At 36.5% G+C, this 24,593-nt stretch overlaps 1 protein-coding gene across 16 annotated transcripts in view; it reads left to right on the top strand.

Annotated features, from left to right (window-relative positions):
- The window catches only part of PLEKHA5 (pleckstrin homology domain containing A5), a 178,096-nt gene that overhangs the window by 109,660 nt on the left and 43,843 nt on the right, over nucleotides 1-24,593 (top strand). For 15 of the 16 annotated variants that reach the window (XM_052789355.1, XM_052789354.1, XM_052789353.1 and 12 more), the window contains 6 exons: nucleotides 1,359-1,463; nucleotides 6,372-6,444; nucleotides 10,207-10,307; nucleotides 11,233-11,348; nucleotides 18,958-19,425; nucleotides 24,094-24,562. In XM_052789355.1, the coding sequence (XP_052645315.1) occupies nucleotides 1,359-1,463; nucleotides 6,372-6,444; nucleotides 10,207-10,307; nucleotides 11,233-11,348; nucleotides 18,958-19,425; nucleotides 24,094-24,562 (1,332 nt within the window). Of the gene's footprint in view, nucleotides 1-1,358; nucleotides 1,464-6,371; nucleotides 6,445-10,206; nucleotides 10,308-10,779; nucleotides 10,841-11,189; nucleotides 11,349-18,957; nucleotides 19,426-24,093; nucleotides 24,563-24,593 lie in introns of those variants that run through there. The other variant, XM_052789366.1, reaches the window with a different exon arrangement.

Genomic DNA, 24,593 nt, shown 5'->3' with positions numbered 1-24,593 from the left:
AAGAAATACAAAACTACATTGTTTCATTGTGTTGTAGGCTTAAGGCAAACACACGTAGTTTTTGTAATATTATGCTTTTTTGGCTAAGCTATGTTATATTCTTCAGTTGATGGCATCGTTGACAAAAGCTGCACATCATTTTAAATTGCAGTTTTCAGTTTATGATTTTTAACCTACTGTGGAATTCTCTCTGAAGCATGTATAAAACCCAACCCAGTTCTGTGATGCGTGTTGAGAGAATTTCCATAGAGAAACCCCATACCCTAATCTGCAACGAAAACCAAGTGTTTGATTAGCCTTCCTCCTTTAGGAACTTTGCATAACCTTATGATTAGTTTCAGCAGTAGAGATGGGAAAGCTGAAGCACAGGATTGTATTGTCTCCGTTCAAATGGTGGATTTGGAGCAGAGCCATGAACACAGCTTAAACTTATTTGAACTTTACTTCCTTTGCAGAGTGGGATACTTTGCTGTATCACATTGCATGCTCTCTGAGGCACCAATTCTTACAGAATGTAAAACACGAACGTTCAGCTCAGTTGCAGAACAAACTTTCTAAATGTAGGCGGAAAAGAATGAAGTGTGAATTGGCAAAGCACTGCACGTTTCTTTATGCCTTTTCCTATTTATCTTGGTTACTCGAGTAGAAGGCTAAAATCTAAAATGGCTTATTTATCCTACTTCTCTTAAACATCTGTGATCATGGCGTAGCTGTAAGGTTGTAAAAAGTATAAGCAACAGCAGATATAAGTAAGCACTGGAGTTTCAGGGCAAAAGTTTCAAAATAGGCCTTAGTGCAAGCAGGTAAAATAATGAATATTCAAATCAGCCAAGGGATCACAGAGCAAAGGGTTCTTGAGAGGGAAGAAAGAATAAAAAAAATTTAGTGTGTGTTAGAAAAGGGGGAGTTATATCTTGTTGAAATCTGAACATGTTTTCATATATTAAGCCAGTGTTGGAAGCAGGAAAGAGTAGCATTTTCTTGCCCAGGTGATGGAATTTTTCATAATTAATAATAGTTCTGTTAGTTTTACTTCTCTTTCTACAGCTTGGTAGGCTACCTACCTTATAAGAAGGTCAGATATGTATTTTGTTGTTTTTTCTTATTTAAAAAAAAAATAGCTTTAAGTACTTGTCTTGGGATTTGTCTTTAAATTTTCTGCAGAGGAAAAGAAAGAAATGCTGAAGCCAGCAGAACCATCATAATAATTATTTATCTAAAAAAGCAAGACAGTTTGTATTCTGCAGTGCCCTAGAGGAACGTGTGTAAGAAAAAGATCTTAAAGAAAAGAAAATGTGTTATGATTTTTCAACAGATATTGATGTCATGTTTTCTTTAACCTGTTCAATTCAATTTAGACATCACGATCTTCAAAGAAGGTTCATAATTTTGGAAAGAGATCAAATTCAATAAAGAGAAATCCTAATGCACCAGTTGTCAGACGTGGCTGGCTCTACAAACAGGTACTCTTCCCCTCTTCACCCCCTTCTTTTTTTTTGGGGGGGGGGGGGGGGTAAGGTGTATAATGTACAAAAACCAATCATTTGCATAAACTACAACGATAGCAATATTAGAGTGAAACTATAAACTGTGAGGAACTGACACATGGTATTTTAATTAATTAGCTATTTATTGGATAACATTCTGATACAAATGAGTAAGGGCATCAGACAAGTGCAGAACATTGATATATTATATTTCTGTCTAAAATACACAAAGGGCTTGAAAAATCTAGGCAGATGTTGTTAGTAAATAGCTGAATTTATTTCAGGCATGAAGAGGTGATGGGACAAGGATACTAAGCCCAGCATACTGTTTTTTTTAAATTCTGAAGTTTCTTTTGTTAGGCTGTCTCTCTTAAAGTTTTTTTAAAGAGTAAGTAAGTATTTTCAATAACAAATTGGAAATCAAGCAATTTTTTCACATATGAAAAGAGAGGAATGCCTGTTTTCTTAACTCAAAGATAATTATCTTAAAACCAGAGATCATTTTAGTTTTTCCTATTGAATGTAAACTAATCTGAAGTATGTGCTCTTTAGTATTCAGTGACAGTGTACCTAGCCTGTTGTAGATTTGCTATTCCGCAATACCAGACCACTTGCACTTTCTTGCTCTGCAGGAAATCAGAGTAGAGTAGTTCAGTCAAAAAATTGAACAACAAAACCGATTAGGCCATATTAGGAATATATTTTATAAATCCACCAAGAACCCTGTAACAACTTGCCATTTAAACTCAGCTGAGGCAAATGTGTACATGTAGTTTTGAATCTACATTATCATTTACTGTCGCTACTCTGATAGACTGGTATGACCCACAGAGCTTTCTGGATGCTGTTGATGAGTCAGTTTTTAAAAATTACTATCAGATAAAAAGGTCTAGAAGTATCTGTTTAGCAGATTTTTCCATGTTTAGATACTCTTGTGGCCTCTACTCTCATTCAGTTTTGAGAGTGAAAAGTTGTCGCAAAGGTGACAGATTTTTTTGCTTTGTTTTGGGGCTATTAAACTTTTTAGCTTGAAAAAAAATCACTCTTTTCCTAAAGTAACGTTTTCTGGATTTTTTTAATTAAATGAGACAATCAGTTAATTTGATTGACATATGAAGTCTGGATTATAGCACAGGTGGTTGTGCTCATAAGTATCTGTTGTCTTTGCTGCCTACTTCTGAATAAGTTAGATTCATGATGATCTGGCTTTTCATTCTGAGGTCCTTTGTAGTGAGTTTTACATGTATGAAAAGATATGGTTATGTACCTGAACTAACTTACTGGAATGCTCTAAAGATTCTAGCTGATTTATGTCTCTTGTTTTACATCAAACCATGGATATTCAACACATAAAGTAGTACAAAGATGTTGCTTTCCTAAAAATTATACTCTATGTTCATATTACCAAGTCCATTTTAGTGTACAATTATATTATTTTACTAATGAAGAAACAGTAGCTATACTTTAAGATCACAGAATTATGATGGTTGGAAGGGTCCTCTTGATCATCTAGCACAACCTCCCCTGCTCAAGCAGGCTCAGCTAGAGCAGGTTGTCCAGGACTGTGTCCAGCCAGGTTTTGAATATCCTCAGAGATGGAGACTGCACCACAACCTCTCTGGGCAAGATGTGCCAGTGTTTGATCACTCTCACACTAAAAAAGTTTACCTCTGCTCAGGTGGAATTTCACGTTTCTTAATTTGTGCCCATTGCCTCTTGTCATGTCACTGGGCACCACTGGGAAGAGTTTGGCTCTGTCTTCTTTACACTCTTCCATCAGGTATTTATACATGTTGGTAAGATGCCCCCAAGCTGCCCTTTCTCCAGACTGAACAGTCCCAGTGCTCTCAGCCTTTCTTCACATGAAAGGTGCTTCAATCCCTTAACCATCTTTGTGGCCCTTTGCTGGATTCACTCCAGTATGTTCATGTTTCTCTTGTACCAGTGAGCCCAGCACTGAACCCAGCACTCCAGCTAGGCCCCAGTAGTGCTGAGTCGAGAGGAAGGATGTCCTCCCTCCATCTGTTGGCAACCCTGCTAATGCAGTCCAGGATGCTGTTGGCCACCTCTGCCATGAGGGTCCATTGCTGGCTCATGATCAGTTGTTGTCCACCAGGACCCCCCAGGTCCTTCACCACAGAGCTCCTTTTTAGTTGATCAGCCCTGGTGTGTACTGGTGCATGGGGTTATTCCTCTCCAGATGGAGGACTGAGCATTGCCCTTTGTTGAACTTCATGAGATTCTTCCTGTCGAGGTCCCTCTGAATGACAGCACAACCGTCTCGTGTATCAGTAACTCCTTTACAGTTTGTATTACCTGCAAACTTGCTGAGGATGCACTCTGTCCCAGTGTGCAGGTCATTAACAAAGATATTAAATAGTCTTGGCCACAGTATCAACCCCTGGGATAGACCACTAGCAACTGGCTGCCTCTGGTGCCACTGATCACCACCCTCTGGGCCTCGTAGTTCAACCAGTTTTCAATCTACCTCACTGTCAAAATGCATGCCATTGGACAGGGTTTATGTGTAAAATGATTTAAATGCTGTGATGTTTGATTGGTTTTTGTAAGAAAAGGTGTTGCTGTATGTTTCCATGTTGTAGTAGTAATTGAAAGCCAATTTAGTCGAGAGCTTTACCAACAGATGCTATCTTCAGATATTTACAGTGAAAGCTTGTGCAGGTTTCTTTTTAATAGTAAGATAACTTTCTTAACACGTTTGTGTAATCACAGAGAACAGCAAGTTTTGTTTGACTTGGGGTGTGCTGTCTCATTGCACGTAATGCTGTTCTGTGTCCTGGTTTCATCTGGGATAGAGTTAATTGTCTTCCTAGTAGCTGCTACGGTGCTATGTTTTGGGTTCAGTATGCGAAGAATGTTGATAACACTGATGTTTTCAGTTGTTGCTAAGTAGTGTTTAGACTAAGTCAAGGATTTTTCAGCTTCGAATGCCCAACCAGTGAGAAGGCTGGAGGGGCACAAGTTGGGAGGGGACACAGCCAGGACAGCTGACCCAAACTGGCCAACCGGGGGTATTCCATACCATGTGATGTCACATCTAGTATAGAAACTGGGCGGTGTGGGGGCGGGGGGATCGCCTCTTGGGGACTAACTGGGCGTCGATCGGCGGGTGGTGAGCAATTGCACTGTGCATCATTTGTATATTCAAATCCTTTTACTGCTGTCATTTTATTAGTGTTATCTTTATCATTATTAGTTTCTTCTTTTCTGTTCTATTAAACCATTCTTCTCTCAACCCATGAGTTTTACTTCTTTTCCCGATTTTTTTTGTCCCCCATCCCACTGCGTGAGGGGGGAGTGAGTGAGCGGCTGCGTGGTGCTTAGTTGCTGGCTGGGGTTAAACCACGACATTCTGTCTTTTTTCTACTAATTTTTAAGTCTGGAGTCAACTCTTTTTTTGGAAGGTGTTTACTGTGAACATCCTGTTACCATATTATGACATAATCACAATAAAGAGGAAACAATAATCAGTAAATCCACTGATACAGAAAGGATGTACTTTAAAATAGGAAAGAATTTAAAATATGAGATGCACACAGTCATTTTGTGTGGGCCTCTGCTATGTCTGAAGAAGGCCAAAAGATCATTCCTAGCTTGTCTAATTGCTGGCAGAATTTTTACACGTGGCTGCATAGAAACCCGTTGGTGTTTTTGAGTGATGGGATAAATGTGATGTTGCATAACAACCTCTTCAGAAAGTCCGTCTGAGGGTTTGTGATAATCCTTTATACTGAAGAAGTTTGGGTATTTTCACATGGTACAGTTGATTTTTATGGCCAGCGTTCTTTGGGCCAGGGGTTCAGCATCCTAATCCACTACAGAGTCAGTGACCTTGTCAGTGAGGTGAGGAAGGCAGCCTCCCCTCCTCATGTCTGCCTTTCCAGCTGGGAAATAGGAGCTGACTGCTATGGGCAGTGCTTCCAGACTTCACTAGTGTTTGTTAAACCACTTTGAGGTCCTCAGAAGGAAGGTGCTATAAAGTGTTTAGTTATTCTATTTATGAAAATGTTTGTAGCAAAGGATGTTTTTTAACTTTTTCTGAATAATATTTCCTAGCTAATGCTTGCTTCACCCTTTCTTCTCCCACCTTCAGCTCACTTTCCTCACCCCAAAAAGAGCAGAGCTTGAAATATGCTAAAAATTATGCTGAATTTTCTCAAAAAAAAAAACCCCAAAGAACCCCAAAAACAAATCCACCCCACCCCACAGTTTTTCATTATAGAATCCCTCTTCTTGGTTGTCACAAAACCTATTTCCTACAAGAATATTGAGAATTCACATGTACTTTTCTTCTTGGAACAGATTAACATATTTATTAAGTCTGATTCTACTACGATGTGCGTGCTGCAATGCTCTGGCTTATTTACACAGCAGTAGTGGTAGCAGTCTTTCATTCTGAGTTGTGCAGTGTAAATTGGTTATAAGCATAAAAGAAAATAAAATTGCTTTATGAATAAACTTTATTTGGGAAAGAAATTTGCTCTAGATATGAGTGGTAGTAGAATATGAAGCTCAGCAGAGAGTTTCTTCAGAAAACAAAGGAGGATGTACCCCAATTATTACCTTGCTCTTTTCCTTTTAAAAAAAAAAGTATACATTTTTTTGGTTAACTGTAGAATGTAGTCTCTAGCATGCTAAAATAATCAGCTCCTGTTCTTGAATCATGTTAACTTTAGGCTTCCTGGGCTATGATCTTTGTTTGCAGTGTCAAGTCTGTGATGAGAAGTCAAAGATACTTAAAATATCTTAGCCAAGAAAATGAACTATTAGCACACACCACAGTTATGTATTACCTGGTTTACTTTATGAACTATTGCTGTTAACAGTTTGAAAGTTCTTACTTGATCACTTTGATTAATACAGGATAGCACTGGAATGAAGTTGTGGAAGAAACGGTGGTTTGTGCTCTCAGATCTGTGCCTCTTCTATTACAGAGGTAAGTTCCACTCAGGAGAGCTTTGTTTGCTAGTTTTACTGGAAGCAGATAAATTTTGACACACGACTCAAATGTAAGAAGTAAGAAGCTGCTACTTAATTTAATGGATTAAAGTAGTTGTATAGCTGTCAATATCCAGGCCTGCTACTTTTCTTTTTTTTTTTTTTTTTCTTTCTTAATTACCAATTTCACATAATTGCTTCCTGCTTGTCAGGTATGCTCAAAGGGCAAACCCATTCACAGCCACCTCTTTTATTAAATTCTGTATTGTAGTTTTCTCACTATTTCTGTTGCTAGGAACTAGATATGCCAGGTCAAATCTGATTTTTCATGCAAACTAAGTAACTGAAATGGGGATAGGAAAAGGATAGTGCAGGGGAGCTGAAACTGCCTTTGGAATGATAAAGAGAATATATATGCCTTTTGGGAATCTAATCAGTGTTCATGAATACTTATAAAGTGAAATGTTGTCTAATTCCATATCAGTAGAAGTCTCTGCTGTATTTGGAACAAAGAAATCTGTTAGTACCCTTATGTAGCTACATCAGACTTATTTTACATGGGAAAGATTAGCTGCTTATAATTCTAGTCTGGAGATATGTATGTTAGAAAACTGATTCCTTCACCATTACAGATTATTAAATGTAGTGCTCCTGAGGGGATAAGCAAATGGGATTTGTACATATGGAAATGTATTCAATCCTGAAATAAGGTGTACAACCGTAATAGTTTAAAGGAGGCTACGAGCAAAGAACATTGTAAAGCATGGCAAAATAGAGGAAGATAAACAGTTAATGCCATCTACAGCCTTAACTACAGATGAAGGATAAGAAAGGGTTTCAGTTTAGGATGAGACTTTCGAACTGGTAGAAGTGGTGTTGATGCTGGTGATGCTGAAAGCAGTGACTGATGACTTTAAAATGCTGTTCTGTTAAAGTGCAGCATGGTTCTAATCTAATCAAGACAAATCAGGTCATGAAACATAAAAGCTCTGTAACTGTTTATCTGATTCAGTTAACAAATTCTGAATTATTGAAATATAATCATTAGGCTTTGTTTCTTTACCCCAAGAAGTATAGAAGTTGGGTAAACCACTGCTGAGTCAAAATTAGGCTATAATTTCAGTCATGGAGACATTGATTGTGATACAGTTACACTGTGGTCATTATATACTCTATGCTTTTATAGGGTTTTCTGTTTTTAAACAAGTCTTCAGGCTCTGCCTTCCAAAGGGTGTAAAGACAATGCTGCTTTGTAGCTGCCTTAAGAACAAATTAAATTGACTTAAAGCACTGCACATGAAGTATCTCAAAATAAAACAAAAAGCAATAAGCAAAACCAACAACAAATAAAATAAATCGAAACAGCTCTATAATCTTACTTTTTCATTTCTACATGTTAGTGTGCCAAATAAGCTGAAATACAAGCAGAATAGTCTGAATTGTTTACATGATAAACTTAGCTTTTAGCTATCACTCACTTAACAGAAAGCAGATAAACCGTAATTAAACATGTATAGTGATAGTCTTAAAGGTATTAGAAATGACTACTGAAATATAAAAAACTTGCACTCTAAAACATGTGCTTTTACATTTTTGTTAATTCTGTCTCAGATATTGAAAAAATGGAAAGGGGGGAGCCATGCACTTATTCCCAGATCGCAAACAGTGTTTCTGTTTGTGCAATTGTGGTTGTTGGGGTTTTGGGGGGTGGTGTTTTGGTTCTGTTAGCAAATCTTACTGAACTTTTACAGTTGTGTTACAATGTTAGCAGCTTAAATCTAATTTATAGATGAAAAGAAAAATGATTTCATTGTATTTTTTTGGAGTTTAGGGAATACTGTTTTTCTGTTTCACGGAGGGATAAAAGACTGCCTGCTTTCATATTGGAAGGTTATTGTTGCAACAAATAAAAGATCTTAGAGCTAGACAGAAGATCTGCTATTTTTCTCTTGTATTATTCATACACAGCATACAAGTAAAGATGGGTATGGTACAGTGTAAAGTGTAGATAAAAGCTAGTCTGATTGGAAACACATTTTTAAAATCTGGAAATGGAATGTAGCCGTATGTCTTTAACAGAGACTAAAGTCCTCCAGACATGCAGCTGTTCAGTGGAACAAAAATGCTTAATGCTTTTATATGGCACTAGTGGGTGTGACTTAGTAATAAGTCAAAGTGTAATCTAGCAGAAGAAGGGAATTTTTCCCAAAACCAGCAGTCCAAATAAAGTGAACCACAACATTTGCTATGCATTCTGGGACAGGGAAAAAAAGGCAGATTTTTTTCATGTGTGGGGCTAGCAAGGAGTAAATATTTGAGAGGGGAAGGTGGGATGGATTCAGGCTTACTTATGAGTACAGTTGAGTACCTGAAAGTAAATCCACTCCCTTCATTTCTTTTCTACCTTTTAATCAGAATAATTTTATGGTCAGTTCTCCAATTAAATTACTATCCAAGAAAGCATAATTTTTACATCTAACATGTCATGTAATACTAAAATGGCTCGGCAGAGCTTTCCCCATATGAATAACTTAAATGAAAGTTGTGGCTTTTCAGAATTTAGTGAGTAAATGAGAACCGGGAAAAGATTTGTAAATCCGTGTATGAGAGGGAGTTCTTTTGTGCTGTTTACATGTAGTTTAAATGTAGTTATTAATTTTCCATGCTTGAAACTTTGGAATATCTATGTTTTCATCTTAATTTCATAGATACATAGTCATTTGTTGTGGGCAGTATCTTCAACTAAGGGAAGTGTTATGGGGGACAGTGACCTAAGATACTGGTTGTAAATAGAAGTTCTGTATTTGAAATAGAATTAAGATTGACTTTGTGAATTGCATCCAATTATTCCTTTATTAAAGTATAATTGGATTTAAGAGCTGGTTGTGGTTCCCAATTAAAATGTCAACTTATTATTACAATGTATTGTTCTAAAATTTTATGTAAAACAAGGTTCTGGAAAAAGGGTGTTTGTTTGGGGGGAGAGTTTGTTTTTTACAAATTATCTGAAACATATGCATTCTTACAAATAGAATGTAACTGAGTGTAAACTCTTCATGGGGATTATAAAAACTTGTAGCTTGATATGCCCAATATCATAAGAAGAATGTGCAAATTTTCTCTGAGGCCAACAATCAGAAGCAGTATTTTAAAATACTTCTGCTCTCATAGGTATTTGCAATTTTTACTGAGCAGGCAATAGACAGCAAGTATTGTTCTTGTCACTGAATTAGAGGCTTGACTTCCATCTGCTTTTCAGTTTTGAACTCATATGCAGGTGAGCACTGATCCCCAGAAAAACTCTAGGCATATCCACTCGTGGTGTTTTGCATAAGGCAGATTCCATAAGGTAGCTCATGTGCTTCAACTTTTGCAAACTAGCACACTCGGGGATGGGGGGGACAGGTTATGCTTGTCCATCTTGAAAAAGTCAAAGGTGGCCGTTTTCAGGTGGCCGAGATTTCACGGTGCTTAGCAGGTTTTTGGGGGCACACACTCGTGTGGTACACGTCCCGTGGCGTGTGTTGGCAGAGAGGGGCTGCACAACTGCTTTTGTGGTCTGCGCGCTTCTGAGACTGTGTACAGACACCTGCATAATAAATCAGTCTGTCTTTCTGATTCTCTGATGCATTTTCTTCTGAGGTAAACTTCTTGGTAGTGGTCTTGTGTTGTTAAATACAGAGTTTCACTGAAGTGTCTGAATACAAGTATTATGTATCAAAACACTTTGTTTCTCTAATCAAAGACTATTTATTCATAGATGAGAAAGAAGAAGGAATACTAGGTAGCATCCTTCTACCTAGTTTTCAGATATCTGTGCTTTCTGCTGAGGACCATATTAACCGCAAATATGCCTTCAAGGTAAAGGAATCAATTTTTCAGTTTAATTTTATGTCTGAAAGCACGACAGCCTAGTGATCAGAACTCATTTTACTGAGTAGTTATGCAAAAGAGGATTGACAAACAGCTTCTGAGACTGATTTTTGCATGATAGAGTAGCAGGGGATTCAGGTATTTAGCCTGATGTAACTATAGACATAACTATCAGAGTGAGAAAATGGATGAATATCACTTATTATTAGTCTTTTATTTTTAGTTCATGGATCTTAAATACTGTGTGTTGGTTTAGAATTGTAGATGCATCTGCAGCTGGACTTATCCCACTAATTAAAGTTCTTTAGATACAAAGTATCTTTACATATAAATAAAAATAAGGTTTTATTATCAATTGAATCATAATATTACATGAATCATTGTTAGTGTTTCACAGCTAATGTTTTTAATCATGATATAAATCACTCTGCTAAATATTTTCTCTTGACTTTTTGTTGTTTTATGAGCTCCTTTTGGCTCTTCTTTTGGCCTCCTAAGCAACACATCGTTTATTTACTATGGTAAGTACAAATTAAAACTTACTACCATGATACTGCAGTATCATTCAGACTGCAAAAATCTATGCCAAAATCTTATTTATAATAATTAATATAATTTACATTAATGGATAGTCAAGATAGTTTTTAATAGATTGAAGAAATTTAAGGGCTTTTTATTGAGCATACTAATGAAGAAGCAGCTATGATTGAAAATTGTAGGGAATTATTTTGAAAATATGAATACAGTGACAGACAAACATTGAAGTGTTCCTTCTCATGTTTTTTCTGATAATATTATTTGCAGAAATCTTATTATAGAAAACATTAGAGTGAGTATACAGTAACATTATTTGCCTCTTTTCTTTTACAGGATCTTATATTTTTATTGCAATGACCATGTCATTTCCAATCAGGCAGCTCATCCAAACATGAGGACCTATTATTTCTGCACAGATACAGGGAAGGAAATGGAGCTGTGGATGAAAGCCATGACAGATGCAGCACTTGTGCAGACAGAACCTGTGAAAAGGTAGTGTGGATTGACAAAACAGTGGCACACTGTATTTCTTTTTCATGTTTAGTTTGATTTATTTAAATGAAAGAGTATACCTTAGAATAGAATGTAAGTTGGCTGAAGTAATTTCTCCTTATATTGAAGACCCCTTACTAATTTAACAACGTGGGATAAAATTTTGAAGTGGTAAAAATAGACTAAGTTCTGTTCTGAATATGGATGCCTTGAGTGTAAGGGGCTAGAAGAAAAAAAAAAAAAGACTGTTTCCTTTAGCCAGCAGCATCAAAAGAAGTCCAATGACAAAATACTATGTGCAGGCATGTTTGTCTTCCCCTACCCTCCTGACTGAATAGCAATAGCAGCTCAACTGGTGGTAGTCTTTGGCTTAAAGCTAAGTCTCAAATTCACAACTGTAGTTTCTGGCTAAATTAAACAGTTGTGCCTATGGGCAACCTGTGGGGAGTAATTCTTGTTCATCATTAAGCTGTCATCAAATTTATACTTACCTAATCTGGAGCCTTATCCTTTATGTGTCCATGTGTTGACAAAGAGAGTTATCACTGGAAGCCTTGTGTTCTCAGAAACTGAATATTGTCTGCTGCTGTCCACCCAGTAAGAATTGTTTTCTCTCTGAATGTGGTCCCTTGGGTCAGCTCCATGGCATCTATAATGGAAACCTCATCAGTTGAAAATTTAGAAGCTTCTCATTATTGATGGCACAGAAGTTATTGCTGATGGCTGCTGTCACTTGATCTATTCTGCACTCTGTTAGTTCTTGCTACACTGGAGCTAAATGAATGGCAGCAATGCTGAGAAATTTTAAGTTAAAAAAAAAAAAAAACACGCATAGACACAGGTACCAAAGAAGGAAAAGGTACAATTTTTGCAGAAGAGTAAGCACATTCAAATTGTTGTTAAATTACAAACAATCTTTCTGAATTTTGCCTTGCTAATGCAAGACATTCCTCTTAACTTGTTCCTGGCATTTCTATATCCCATGTTCCAGTATGGTGCTGGCAGAAGCATGAAATGGAATGCAGAATGATTAGACACTTTTAATGTTACATGTTTTAATGTTTTGTGAGCTTCTTAGTCAAACATAATGAAGCTTTTACTTACACCAATCTACAGGACATTCAGAAGGCTAACAGTAAATGAGAACACTTTTAAATTTGCACCTATGCAACTTTTTAGTGACTAATCTTAAACAAAAGGTTGAAATCTTAGCTTTCATCTCCAAGATCCTTTAATTATAGAGATAGTATATGAAGTATTTAATTCTCTGCATTGGACAGCATAGCGAAATAGCTTAACAGAAAAAATACGTTGTTCTCTATACTTTGAAAAAATAACACATGTGCTTCAAGCTCTCAGGGGTCATGTGTGTTTTTCCCAAAATTACTGAAAATAAAAGATTTCAGCTTATAGAAAGGAGGAGTGGTAGGTCCAACTACCACAATGAAATTTGATCTGATTATGTATGATTTCATATTATATATGAAGATTTTATGTTTTTTGTCTTCTGTAACCCTCCTCATGTTTGGGAACAGTCGATGTTATGAGAAAGGGATGAGCAGAGTGAATTTGAGCATAAGCAAGTAGACACTTAATAGCATTTTCACCTTTTACTTCCTCTGTTCAGAGCTTTTAAGAGATTGCTCTTAAAAGAATGGAGTTACTTTACAAAATAAAATGTTTCATTTAGCTTAGTGAATAATAAACTTAATCTGAAAAATCAGTTTTGGTTCGCACTGTAAGTGTAGGGCAGTTAGCTGTGGTAGCTTACAGATGGCGAAATGATTAAACCAAATCAGACCCACTTAACTTCTAAGAAAAATCATGTATTGATTGTATAAGCACTTCATAGGGGGAATAATACTGAAGTGAGTCATTCTGACTTTTTTTGAACCAGTGAAATGACCTTCATTTGATATTTGCAATACTGTGAAGATTGAACGTTTGAAGAGGACATCTTTGTAGTAGAAAAAAAATTAGCGTGAAAAAAGTGCATCTCCATTTGACAGAGCCTCCTTAATAAGTGTTGTCTTCATAGTCTCTCCCATAATAGTCAATGCTCTATAGAAGATACTTAGTAAATTATATAGACAGATGTTACGTTATTACTTGTGACATTTCTTTTAACATAAGAAGCAATCTAAAATGTTTATGTAAATATCAACTCTTTTGTGCAGTTCATTAATACAGCTGTACAGCCATGTTAGCTGCCTCAGAGCCTATGAAGACATGTCGTGAGCTCCATTGCAGGCGGGTCGTCCTTCTAGGCTGCAGTGCCATGGCGGCTATAATAAGATGGATGTGCAGTCCACTGCCACGAAGGGTGTTCCAGCTCCTGAAATGCTTGGCCATGCATTCCTACCCCCTTCTGTCAGCTGCATTGATGTCTGCCTATTTCAGGTGTTTGGCAGCATATAGGCAAACAGTGGGGAGTCCCAATCCAGCTGAACTTATTTTACACCTTTCATCCAGCTATACATGCACCTGCGATCTGCCTTGCATTGCTTTTGGTGCTTATCTTACTCCTTGGTGAATCTGTAGCACACTAAATGAGTAGAAAAGCACTCGGCAGCAAAAGCAGTAGTTTTCTGCCTGGATATCACAGGCAGAACAGGTGTGCCAACAGCCAAAACAAGTGTCAGAAAAGCAACAAGAAAAGTGACTTACGTTACACCATCTTGTTGTTTTAATTCAGGCGAGAAACCTCAGAATGAAACAGAAGTAGATGTGACCTCTATTAAAAGTTTGTTAGTAGTCTTGAAATAATTACTTCAGAGAAAATAACATTTCAAGACCAGTGAAGTCTAAAAGACTTTTGTGTCTGTTAGCTATAATAAGGAAGAAAATCCTTCAGACATCTGTTTTCTAAAGAATCCATCTTTTGGCTATCAAACCAGTTCTTAAAATGAACCATGTAGCAGGATATGATCTTATCCAGAAGAAATACTGTTTCTTCCCTGTAAAAATCTGTTAACTATTAAGTATTGTATTACCTCATCTCTAAGTAGCCTAAAGTTTGGCATGCACACAGCTGTAAGCATAAATGATTTTGGTTCAGTCAAATTCAGCCAGTACCTTTGTTTCTCACTTCTGTTTTTTCTACACGTTCTAACATTGTACTGAATACAGTTTTCTAACAGACTAGATACTTACGATATAATAGCTAGAGTCGTTAAGAACTTCCTTAAATATCTACGCAAGCTGGTGTTGAACCACTCTTAAGTGCTTATTAATATAAAAAGCCCAATGATAAGTCAGAGTTTTTATAGTATAGTTCTTTAAATCTAGAAGTCAAGGTACTTCACTGCTTATGATACTCTGGAAAGCCAAACCCAACAGTCTGTTAAACTGAATGTTTCAGCTTTAAATAATTTCAGAGCTACAATTTGTATCTTTATTTTTCTGAGTATGTGAGTTCCTTCGAGAGAAAAGACAAAAGGAATATTTAAAACACTAAGCTGGGCGGGGGGGGGGGGGGGGTGTCCGGTTTTCCATAAAATATTCTTACTTTCAACATCTAGTTAGCAACATAATACAGAAATGAGATACTGAGGTGAGAAAATAAAAATGTAACCATTTCTTTTAGAACTGATCTGCAGTCACAGCAGAACAACTCCTTTCTGATGTATAACTGCAGGGAAGAACAAATATTATTTGGTCCTATTGACTTAACTGTAATTACTCCTTTCTAAACATTTTTGTTTTAATTTTACCTAGATAGTAAATTCAAGTTTAATACTGTACTGAGAGACCTATCAAAATAATTAAACACAAATACTTTAGTCAGTGAGGAACTATTTAAGCCTATGACTCAAAATATGATCTCAAACAACCTCTCTGAATTAGCAAAACATCTTATTCCATGTTGTATCACTGCAGACCACAGTTAAGTTGTATCTGAGTACTGATTGCTTGCGTTTGTAGATGCTAATATCCACCAACATATTGATTTATCATTTTTACCCTAAATGCTGATTTCTCTACTCTCCCATGTTTAAGAGCATCATTTTTCTGTCGTTTCACTGTCAGCTGTGTGTGCTAGAGCCTTTGTTTCTTCTGAGTGATGCAGCATGTACTAAGAAAAGATATTTTACTTTTTTTTCCTCCTCCTAGTGTAGCTACTTTCCCTGAACAGCATAAGCTAAGCTGCCAAAAAAGTGCTTGTTAGCATAGCGACATCCACAGTGGGGGTTTACTGACGTTGCTGGGTTTGGAAAAAATGGCTTTTTCTTTTCAAATGCTTCTGCCTGGCTTTATTAAATCACAGTCCTCATGTCCATCTGAAACTTAATTACATGCCCCCCACCCAACCCTTTCAGAATTATTTTGTTTATATAAACCAGCAGAAAATAGTACTTTTCCTGCATTACTCTTCCATACATATTATTCCTGTTTGGTTGTAGAGAACTATAAATTGCATTCAGTATATGCTGAAAGTGCTCATTCTCTTCGTCTTTTCCCTCTCCCATCCTCAAAATACCCTGCAAGTTTTGTTGAATATGTTTTTGAGAGCTAAATATAAATATGGAGCCAAATATAATTATGGATTTATGTTTCTTATGTTTACCTATTAGTTTCTGATAATTCTTTCCCATTTGGATCCTTTGCTGTGGGAAGAGGTCTCTTGCTCACACTGGGTTGACTGATTTGAAGCACAAAGGAGAGCCCAGAAGTCTATTTGAAAGTCAGTCATTCAGCCTCTACACCATTGCAAAGAATGTCAAATATAAATGCTTGGCTCTGCTGTGTATAACCATAGTAACGAGTGATACAGCATAGAGATTGCATGGAAAAACAACTCTGTGATTTTGGAGTTTGTTGGTTTTTAATTAAGACAGTGGAAAGTAGTACGATAGTGTGAATCGAACACTGTGCCAAGTCTTGCCACATATCTGATGAATGTCCTTAGAGATGCCACTCTCCCTCTGCACCACAGATTTTCCATCTGTAAAATGGCAACTGCTTCTCCGCTGTAAAGTACCTTGAGAAAAGATTGACATAAAAAGCTATATAAGGGGGTAGGTGGTACTATTAAGTCATGTTGCATATATTAATGCCCATGTTTAGGATTATTTGCAAAGTAGTCCTTACATTTATTTGTAAACTCTTGAGTGCTGGCTGAAAACTGAATTTTTAACACACTTTTTTGACTTGCTAGTTGTGGGAAATGGAGTTTTCCATTCACTTTCCTGTGTAGGGAATTCCGTCAGTTTGTGGTAGAACACTGGGTATTTCTGAGGTGGGAGGGAGGAGGTGATCCCGTTTTTTTCCATAACCTTGAGGAGGAACCTAGGCAGAAATGTTTGGTCTTGGGAACAGTTTAAAGTCTCGGGGGAAAAAAATAAAAACAAAACACCTCACTTAAATTGTAGTAGGAGACGATCATAGCATTTCTTTGCTGATACTTGGAAATTATAGAAAAGGTGATGTAGGTATAAGAGTTCCACCACATGTCCTTCCCTGCAAAATTCTACATAAAAACTGGTTCTACATAGAGATTTTCTTTCTCTAAAAGTTATGGTTGGCAGAAATATTACCCTTTCCTTTCTGCTAGCTGAAAACATCAGATGTATCTAACCTCTGCATTTAATAGTGATGTATGAGAAAAAATATTGCGTTTAAAAATAATGGTGATCCATATAGCCAAAGAGACATTCATGTTGGATTATTGGTAGGAATGTTTCCATTTGCAATACGTTTGATGTGCGTGTACGCTTTCACATCGGCAGCTCAGGAATAATCACTGAAAGAAAAGGACTATTTTGAGCTACTTACATTAATAGAGTGAATTTTGGAGGACTTCTATAACATTATGAAGTATCAAGAAGAGATTGGGATCATCACAACTATGTCAGGAAGAGGCACGGGGGAAAAGAGTCACACCCCTTGTTAACATGCAAAGTGTATGAGCATTTCATTCTAACTCAGGCACAGTATGCAGAGGACATTGATGTCTTGCTGTTTCTGACTGATACATTTGAAATGGTGTACTTGTCAAGGTAGGAGTCTCTTGATTCCTTTCACGTCATGGAGAACTCATAGCAAGAGTAGGGTGGTAATGGGAGGTGCATTTGAAATTAAGTGTCCAATACTATTAGCAGTGGGTAGTATTTTATAAGGACCTTAACAGTTTTCAGTCCTTTATGTATTTGCTGGGGTTCTGTCCTAAATAGTTGTTGGCCTGTTGGGAATTCATGGCTTAAATAATCTGTTGGGGAAGTGTAGACTTGTTGGACATTTAAGCCTGTTGTTCAAGATGGGGTAAGCAAAATGCTTACAGCTATATGTAGTTTGTCTACTTGGAATTAGAGTATTTTTCAGAGGGGTGGTTATACTTGTGCTCTTGGTCAGTTGTGTATGTGATGGCCTTTTTACACATGGATTTGGCATTTGAACTGGACACAGTTATAAAGCTGAATAATACATTTGCAAAAAAGATGCCAAACAGTGTGAAAGGTTAATTTGACATCATCTTAAAATAAAGATTTGTTCTTGCTTTGGTTTTATACAGAGATGTAATCTTAAAGAATTAAGATTCTTCTTTCCTCCCATACCAAAAAATGTTGATCAAAACATTTTATGGTTTGGGTTGGGTTTTTTTTTTCCTAGTAAACTGGAAAAAAAAAAAAAAAGTCACTATCTGAGCTGGATGTTCAGTTTATGTCCCAGTACAGAAAATGATACAGCTTCTTGACACTTTGGAATTTTAAAAAGAAGATAGCTAATAGAACTGCATACACTGAGTATTTGTGTAAGTACTGTAGAGCAGTAACTGTTCTAAAAATATCATTGTTTTTGTGGTACAGTTCCCTAAGTCAGCAGCTATTTTCTCCCTTAAAATTAGGGAAGCCACAGTTATTTTCCACAAAATGTGTACCAGCCAAAGTGATAACATAGCAGCAAAACCTAATTGATGCCCATGGGCATGAAAAGTTGTTTGCTTTCTTTAAAGGAGCTCTTTATATGTTAAATTCAGCAGTATTGTGAATCACAAGCTGGTCAGCAATGTAATCTGGTACCATTTTTAAAGATAGCTTTAGAAATCATCTGAATTTCAGGCTGTTGACATCTGGAAGCTGTAGCGCTTGGAGAGCCACTGAATATTTTTATTGTTGAACGTCCAGCCCTCCAGGAACTGAACATCCTATTTTTCAGACTCTGGCTTTATTTCTTCTTGTGCACATCTTTTCTAGGGGGTTAACTGGAATTTAGCTTAAAAAATTTACCCTATGTTGTAAATGCTTTTAAAATAGCAAAGAAATAGAGAAGCGTGGAAGAAAAAACTCTTATACTCGCCAACCAAAAAACCCCCAAACTAACCAAACAAACAAAAAATAAAAAAACCCAAACAAAACCCAAAACCAAACACCACCATGACCCCCCAAAACAAAACAAAACCCAAAACAACAACAAAAAAAACCCCTGTCCTTGATTATTGTGCAAATATGTCCTAGATTTTTCTATCAAAGACAAGATATAAGTGTAAAATATCTGGACAGGGATTCACTGAAATAAACCTGATAAGCACCAGTATATTCACTTGTCATTTTTTACTATTTTTAAATGAATGTTTTGTTGATATTATAGCTTGTCATATATTCCTTTCCAGAGTAGAGAAGTTAACCACTGAAAATACACCACCTCGAGAGGCAAATAATATTTCAAACCATCGGGTGCTAATTAAGCCAGAGGCACAAAATAACCAGAAAAACAAGGAGGTGAACAAAAATGAGGAGAAGAAAGCTTTGGAAGCTGAAAAATACGGATTCCAGAAAGTTGGGCAAGATAAACCACTAACAAAAATTAACAGTGTAAAGCTAAATCCTTTGGGAACCGAATACAGGACTTTACCCATAAGCACGATTCAGGCTGGACACTTTAGACCAGTTCATTTAAATGGGTCTGAGAATAAAGCTGTTGGTGTTGTCCTGGCAGACACTGGAGATGGAGTTCAGCACAATGTGGTCCAGTCACATATGGAGTCTGAACGAGTTATGCAGAGAACTAATTCAATGCTGCAGTTGGAACAATGGATTAAAATACAAAGAGGAAAAGGACAAGAGGAGGAAACAAGAGGGTAAGTACTATGTAATTTTTTTTTTTTTTTTTTAATAGGCTTTCTAGCAAATACTAAGACATGTATCCTGGTAAGGTTCCTTAGGTTTTGGTCTATTTTACATAAATATATAATTCATTGTTCTCTGTAAGAAGTGCCTGGATGACTGCTCAGAACAGATTTATTAAAGTTTTGCTTTTATTAACATTTGAGTGATTATTAATAAATTAAACTAGATTAATAACTTAATAAATAAAAATGGTCAGAAACCCTTTTTGGGTGTTAGAAATTTCTCTATCCCAGCAGAGAGGTGTCATCGATCATAACAATTTTTTTTCCTCTTAAAATCTGTTCTTGAAATTGCCCTGTCTTCTGCATTTTTGTTCACAAATTCTTGTAATAATATTTTATTTAAAATTCTTTAAAAATATTCCATTTTAATATTAAAGTTTAAACTTTAAACAAGCTTTAATCGAAGAGAGAGAGAGAGAGAAGCTTTACCTAAGAGTAAGTCATAGAAATCTAACTAACTTGATGCTTAAAGCTTCTCTTCTCATGAAATTAAACATCTCCCAGTTCTAATATTGAGTTCCAGTGCTTATTCATGAAGCTTTAAAATTATGTATGAATGATTGACAATACTGAATCTTGTGCCGACAGCAATTTCTCCGTCTGACAAAAGTGTAGGTACGTTGCTTCCAGGATGGCTTACAGACAAGCAGCTCTCGAAGTAAAATATAAAAGTTTTCAATATTACATTAGATAGGAAGTATGGAGATGCTATCACAGGAGGTATTTTGAAGAGCTGGAAATTAGGGAGTTTGTGTATGGATAGATGACAGAGCAGAGCTTAAGATAGAACCAAGTTCAGAAAATGTGTTTTCTGCAAATTTCAAAATATGGCGGTTGGGGGCTTTTCAGTTTTTGCCCAAACTTGAAAAATTTACATTAGTTTGACTTACAGTTGCCAATATTGGTTGAACATTTCCTCATTGCCATTAGTCCTTCATTAAATATAATTAGGAATTGTTAATGTGTTTTATGAAATACTCCATATAAGCAGTTTGATGAAGTTTGAACTTGCAGTGCAGACAGCGACTTGCACACCCTGACATTTATTTTGTAACGCATGCTGCGGAATGAGAACTGAGAATGCTCTTTGATGCAATTAGATTTTTTTTTTTAAATTGGACTGTAAAACTTGCAACAAAACAGTAAAAATTTGAATAGCTGTGCCATTTTTCAGTTGCAAACAAGTATAAAAACCCTAAAACTGATATCATTGCAGGAATCAAATAGAGGGAAGTACTGTTAACAATATGTTACTAATTAACAATATTTTATTCTTGACTATAGAGAACGCTTGTTGCTTAAATAAGGGTGGCATTGATAGCACAAAGGGTGTGCTTTCAAATGCAGTTCTACATAAAAGTAGCAAACTGAAAAAGAATTTGCCTTGAGCTATCTTTTTTGCATTGTGTGGAAGTGGTCTTGAATAATGATCTAAATTTCTAATGTATAGTGATGTCTTTAGAATGTGGTTTCATTTAAATTTTAAATTTTACTTTTGTTCAGATTGCCAGTTTCGGGCTGGAGACAGAAATTTAAGTAGAATTGAAGTTGGTGAATAAGAGTAGGAAGAAGCTCCAGTTTATGTTAAAGCTTAAGGTTGGGGTGAGAGGCTAGTAAGGCTGTTTGTCGTAAGTCCTGTTCAACTCGTAACTTGAATTTATGAGAAGAGTAGTCTTCACTTAATGGGGAAAAGTTGCTGACTTTTAACAAAGATGCTGTCCATTGTATATGTCTCTCTGATGTGTTAGAGAAATCATGGAGAACCAAACTGAGTATCTCTGGTGTGTCAGACTGAAAAAAAAAAATTAGTTCTTTAAGAATATTAAATTTTTAACAAACAGATTCACTTAAATAACTATATGTAAAATAGGAGCTGTTAGCTGCCCTCAATATGGAATGAAAAGACTTCACTGTAAAGCTACTAATCTTTTAGAGGAACAGGCTGACCCGTTAGTAATTTGACTGCCTGCAAAATTGATGAGAATGATGGCATTGTAATTTTTTAATTCTTGAAGCTGTTATCTGCCATTTCTGTGGATCTAGACATCTAGTTTTGCAAGAGCCACACAAATAAAAGCAACTGATGCTTTGAGGAAGACAAACCTTTTTTTTAAAAAAACAAAAATAAATATTTTTTAAATAAAAACGTTCCACTTCAGTATCATTTTATTGAATTAATTTTGCACAAGTCGGCTACTAGTAAACATTTTCACCAAAAGCGGTCCACTTGAGTGGTCTTTCTCAAATGTGAAAAAAATATAGAAGGGTTGCGTGGTACTAAGTGAGGTTTTTTATTGCTGCTAAGCCAGGATGTGAGACTCTGTCTCCCCACCTTGCCCATACAAGCTTCATCCTAAATAATAAATACCTGTTGTACAGCACCAGGTTTCCATCTTCACTCTGCCACCCTTTGCTTGATTCGCGTGTGGAAGTTCTGTATTCTGGACCAGCTGGTATTTGCATTCTTTAGGATGAAGGACTATTTTGAGGTTTTGATCTGAGGGTATTCTTAACATTGCAGGACTGAGCCCCTAGAAGTTTAGCAGCAAGGTTGCTTTCCCAAATACTCCAAGTTGGACACCGGAACCAGTATTACCACCCAACAGTAATCCTAGAGACAACCTCTAAAGGTGTCTATGAGGAGTCTATAAACTCATGTGGAAGCCTTTTTTTCACATGGGAACATTTGTAGGGAGCTTTTTATGATGACAGTTGCAGAAATATTTTACAACTTCACAGTGTGCGTGACTGCTTGACTGGCTGCAGCAGTCTCCCTTTGTGTGCGAGGCAGCTATAAGCTGCAGTACTGTCTAAAGTTGTTCTTTGGATTTCACTAGAATGACATTTTTGCAGGTATCAACAAGACATTGGTGAATCTGTTTTGATTTTATCAAATGACGTAAAACAAGGCTTAATATTGAGGCAGTTGGCCTTTCTACAGTTTTCATGGTTTACCAATAGAAGTCGGATATGTTATCGTCCTAAATCTTCTAGAATATAAGTAATTGCATGCAGACTTTAAATTGCTATCTTTACATAGTAAAAACTTCAGACAGCTTTTCATCAGGTTGTCTGGGATATTTAAAGGAGCCAACAGGATTATGCTGCCCATTTAATTAATAAAATGGGAGAGGAGCTTCAGTGAGTGAGGTGTATCTAGCTACCGGTTATCTTCATTGAAAACATCAGGCTTCACCATACCCATTTGTGAATAGCTAAAATAATATTTTGAAAGTTAGAAATTGAACCCCAAAGGGTCTGGGTTGTTGGTTTTTTCAATATGGAGATGGAGAAAAGCACTTATCTTTAATGGTATGTTACATGAAGAAATTTAGAGGTATTTAAGCAGGTTTTGCAGCAAAAGAATAGGATTTAGAGTCCATTTCCCTTTTTTTTTTTTTTTTGTGAGAATGGAAAGCTGTCCAATCTACAAAATGGAGATAATACTTCATTAATTCTTAGAAAGCTTCAGAAACTGTAGCAGATTGTGTATGTAAAGCTCTTTATAGCAGTTTTCATCTCCAAAATGTTACAGGTGATCATAAATACTCAGCTTGACTATTTTCAGTGAAAAGTGGGTTTTACCATCATCAATTTCCTTGATAGGTATTCCATAAGCATCTAACATGCATAATGCTGGTTTACCTTGCCATTTGCCCTACATGACTTCTTTAATGTTTTTGTGGCACTGAAGTAATTCAAAACCGTCTTCAGATTCTGGTGCCTCGTGGTGGCAGGGATTTTAGTTTGAATTAGTCTGGGATGTAGCCAGAAGCTGCTGCCCTCTGAGGGCTGAATCATGTCCAATTTGAGATCAGTTTTGTTGTCTGTGGGCAAGCATCTATCATAGATGTGATCAGCAGCAAAACGCTTTAAGAGGTGCTCATCTGAATTTTAGATAAGGGTTGAATGAATCAATGTTTATGACCTAGATTTTGTCCTCTGAGAAAGCAAGAAATGCTTTGTCATACTTAAGCATGCATCGATACGTGGTATGGAAAATTTTGCATTTCAACTAATGCTGAAAGTTGGTAAATGACTGTAGCACTCCAGAATTTTAATGTGGCAACAAATTAAAGAATAAGCCTTTGAATTCGTATATGAGTTGAAAAGCAATACAATATTATTATAAAACAAAGATATTATTTTGCTATTTGTTTCACTTGAGTAGCTGATACGGAATGGCTTGTCCTTGACAATTGCAAAATGTAATTTCATTAAGATTTTTTCACTTTTGAAAAATGGGCTCATATGGAAACAGGATAGAACTTCAAAGCTTTCAAAACTCTGAACTGTCCAGCACATAGACGAGTTACAAGATTTGATCTAAACTTAACACTACTAAACTGTTCAACTGGTCAAAAGATGAAATATGGATTATATAATCAAGCAGCTAATCAGAGAGAGGATCGAGTTTCAGCTGCCACAGTACATTCAACCAATATAGTTGATTCTTCAATTAATGGTTGTCTTGATTTTCTTGCATGTTTTTAAAATGATACTTGTAGTATTAAAAAAAAAAGTAAGAGTTAACTAGATAAACCTAACAAATATTGAAAAACTCTATTGCCATAATATTAATGCTGTCCACTAATAAAAAGAAAATTTGTGTTTCAGCATAATCTCATATCAGACGTTACCAAGAAACATGCCAAGTCATCGACCTCAAGTTTTACCCCGTTACCCAGAAGGCTACAGAACCCTGCCAAGAAACAGCAAAGCACGGCCAGAGAGCCTCTGCAGCATAACACCATCGGCTTACGACAGAGCCATAGGACCAGCTACAGCCGAAGAAAAACGGAGGTCGATGCGTGATGACACAATGTGGCAGCTCTATGAATGGCAGCAACGTCAGTTTTACAATAAGCAAACAACTCTTACTAGACATAGTACTTTAAGTAGCCCAAAAACTATGATTAATATTTCTGATCAGACGATGCATTCAATTCCCACCTCACCTTCTCATGGTTCAATTGCTGGTTTCCAAGGATATTCCCCACAGCGGACCTACAGATCAGAAGTGTCTTCACCGGTGCAAAGGGGAGATGTAACTATTGATCGCAGACACAGGACGCATCATACTAAGGTAAAAATACTTATTTTAATAGTTGAAAATC

This window comes from Harpia harpyja, chromosome 6 (genome assembly GCF_026419915.1).
Source record: "Harpia harpyja isolate bHarHar1 chromosome 6, bHarHar1 primary haplotype, whole genome shotgun sequence".
In the NCBI taxonomy this organism is placed as follows: Eukaryota; Metazoa; Chordata; class Aves; order Accipitriformes; family Accipitridae; genus Harpia; species Harpia harpyja.
Note: the sequence above shows the minus strand (reverse complement) of the source record. Positions and strands in the feature narration are given on the sequence as shown.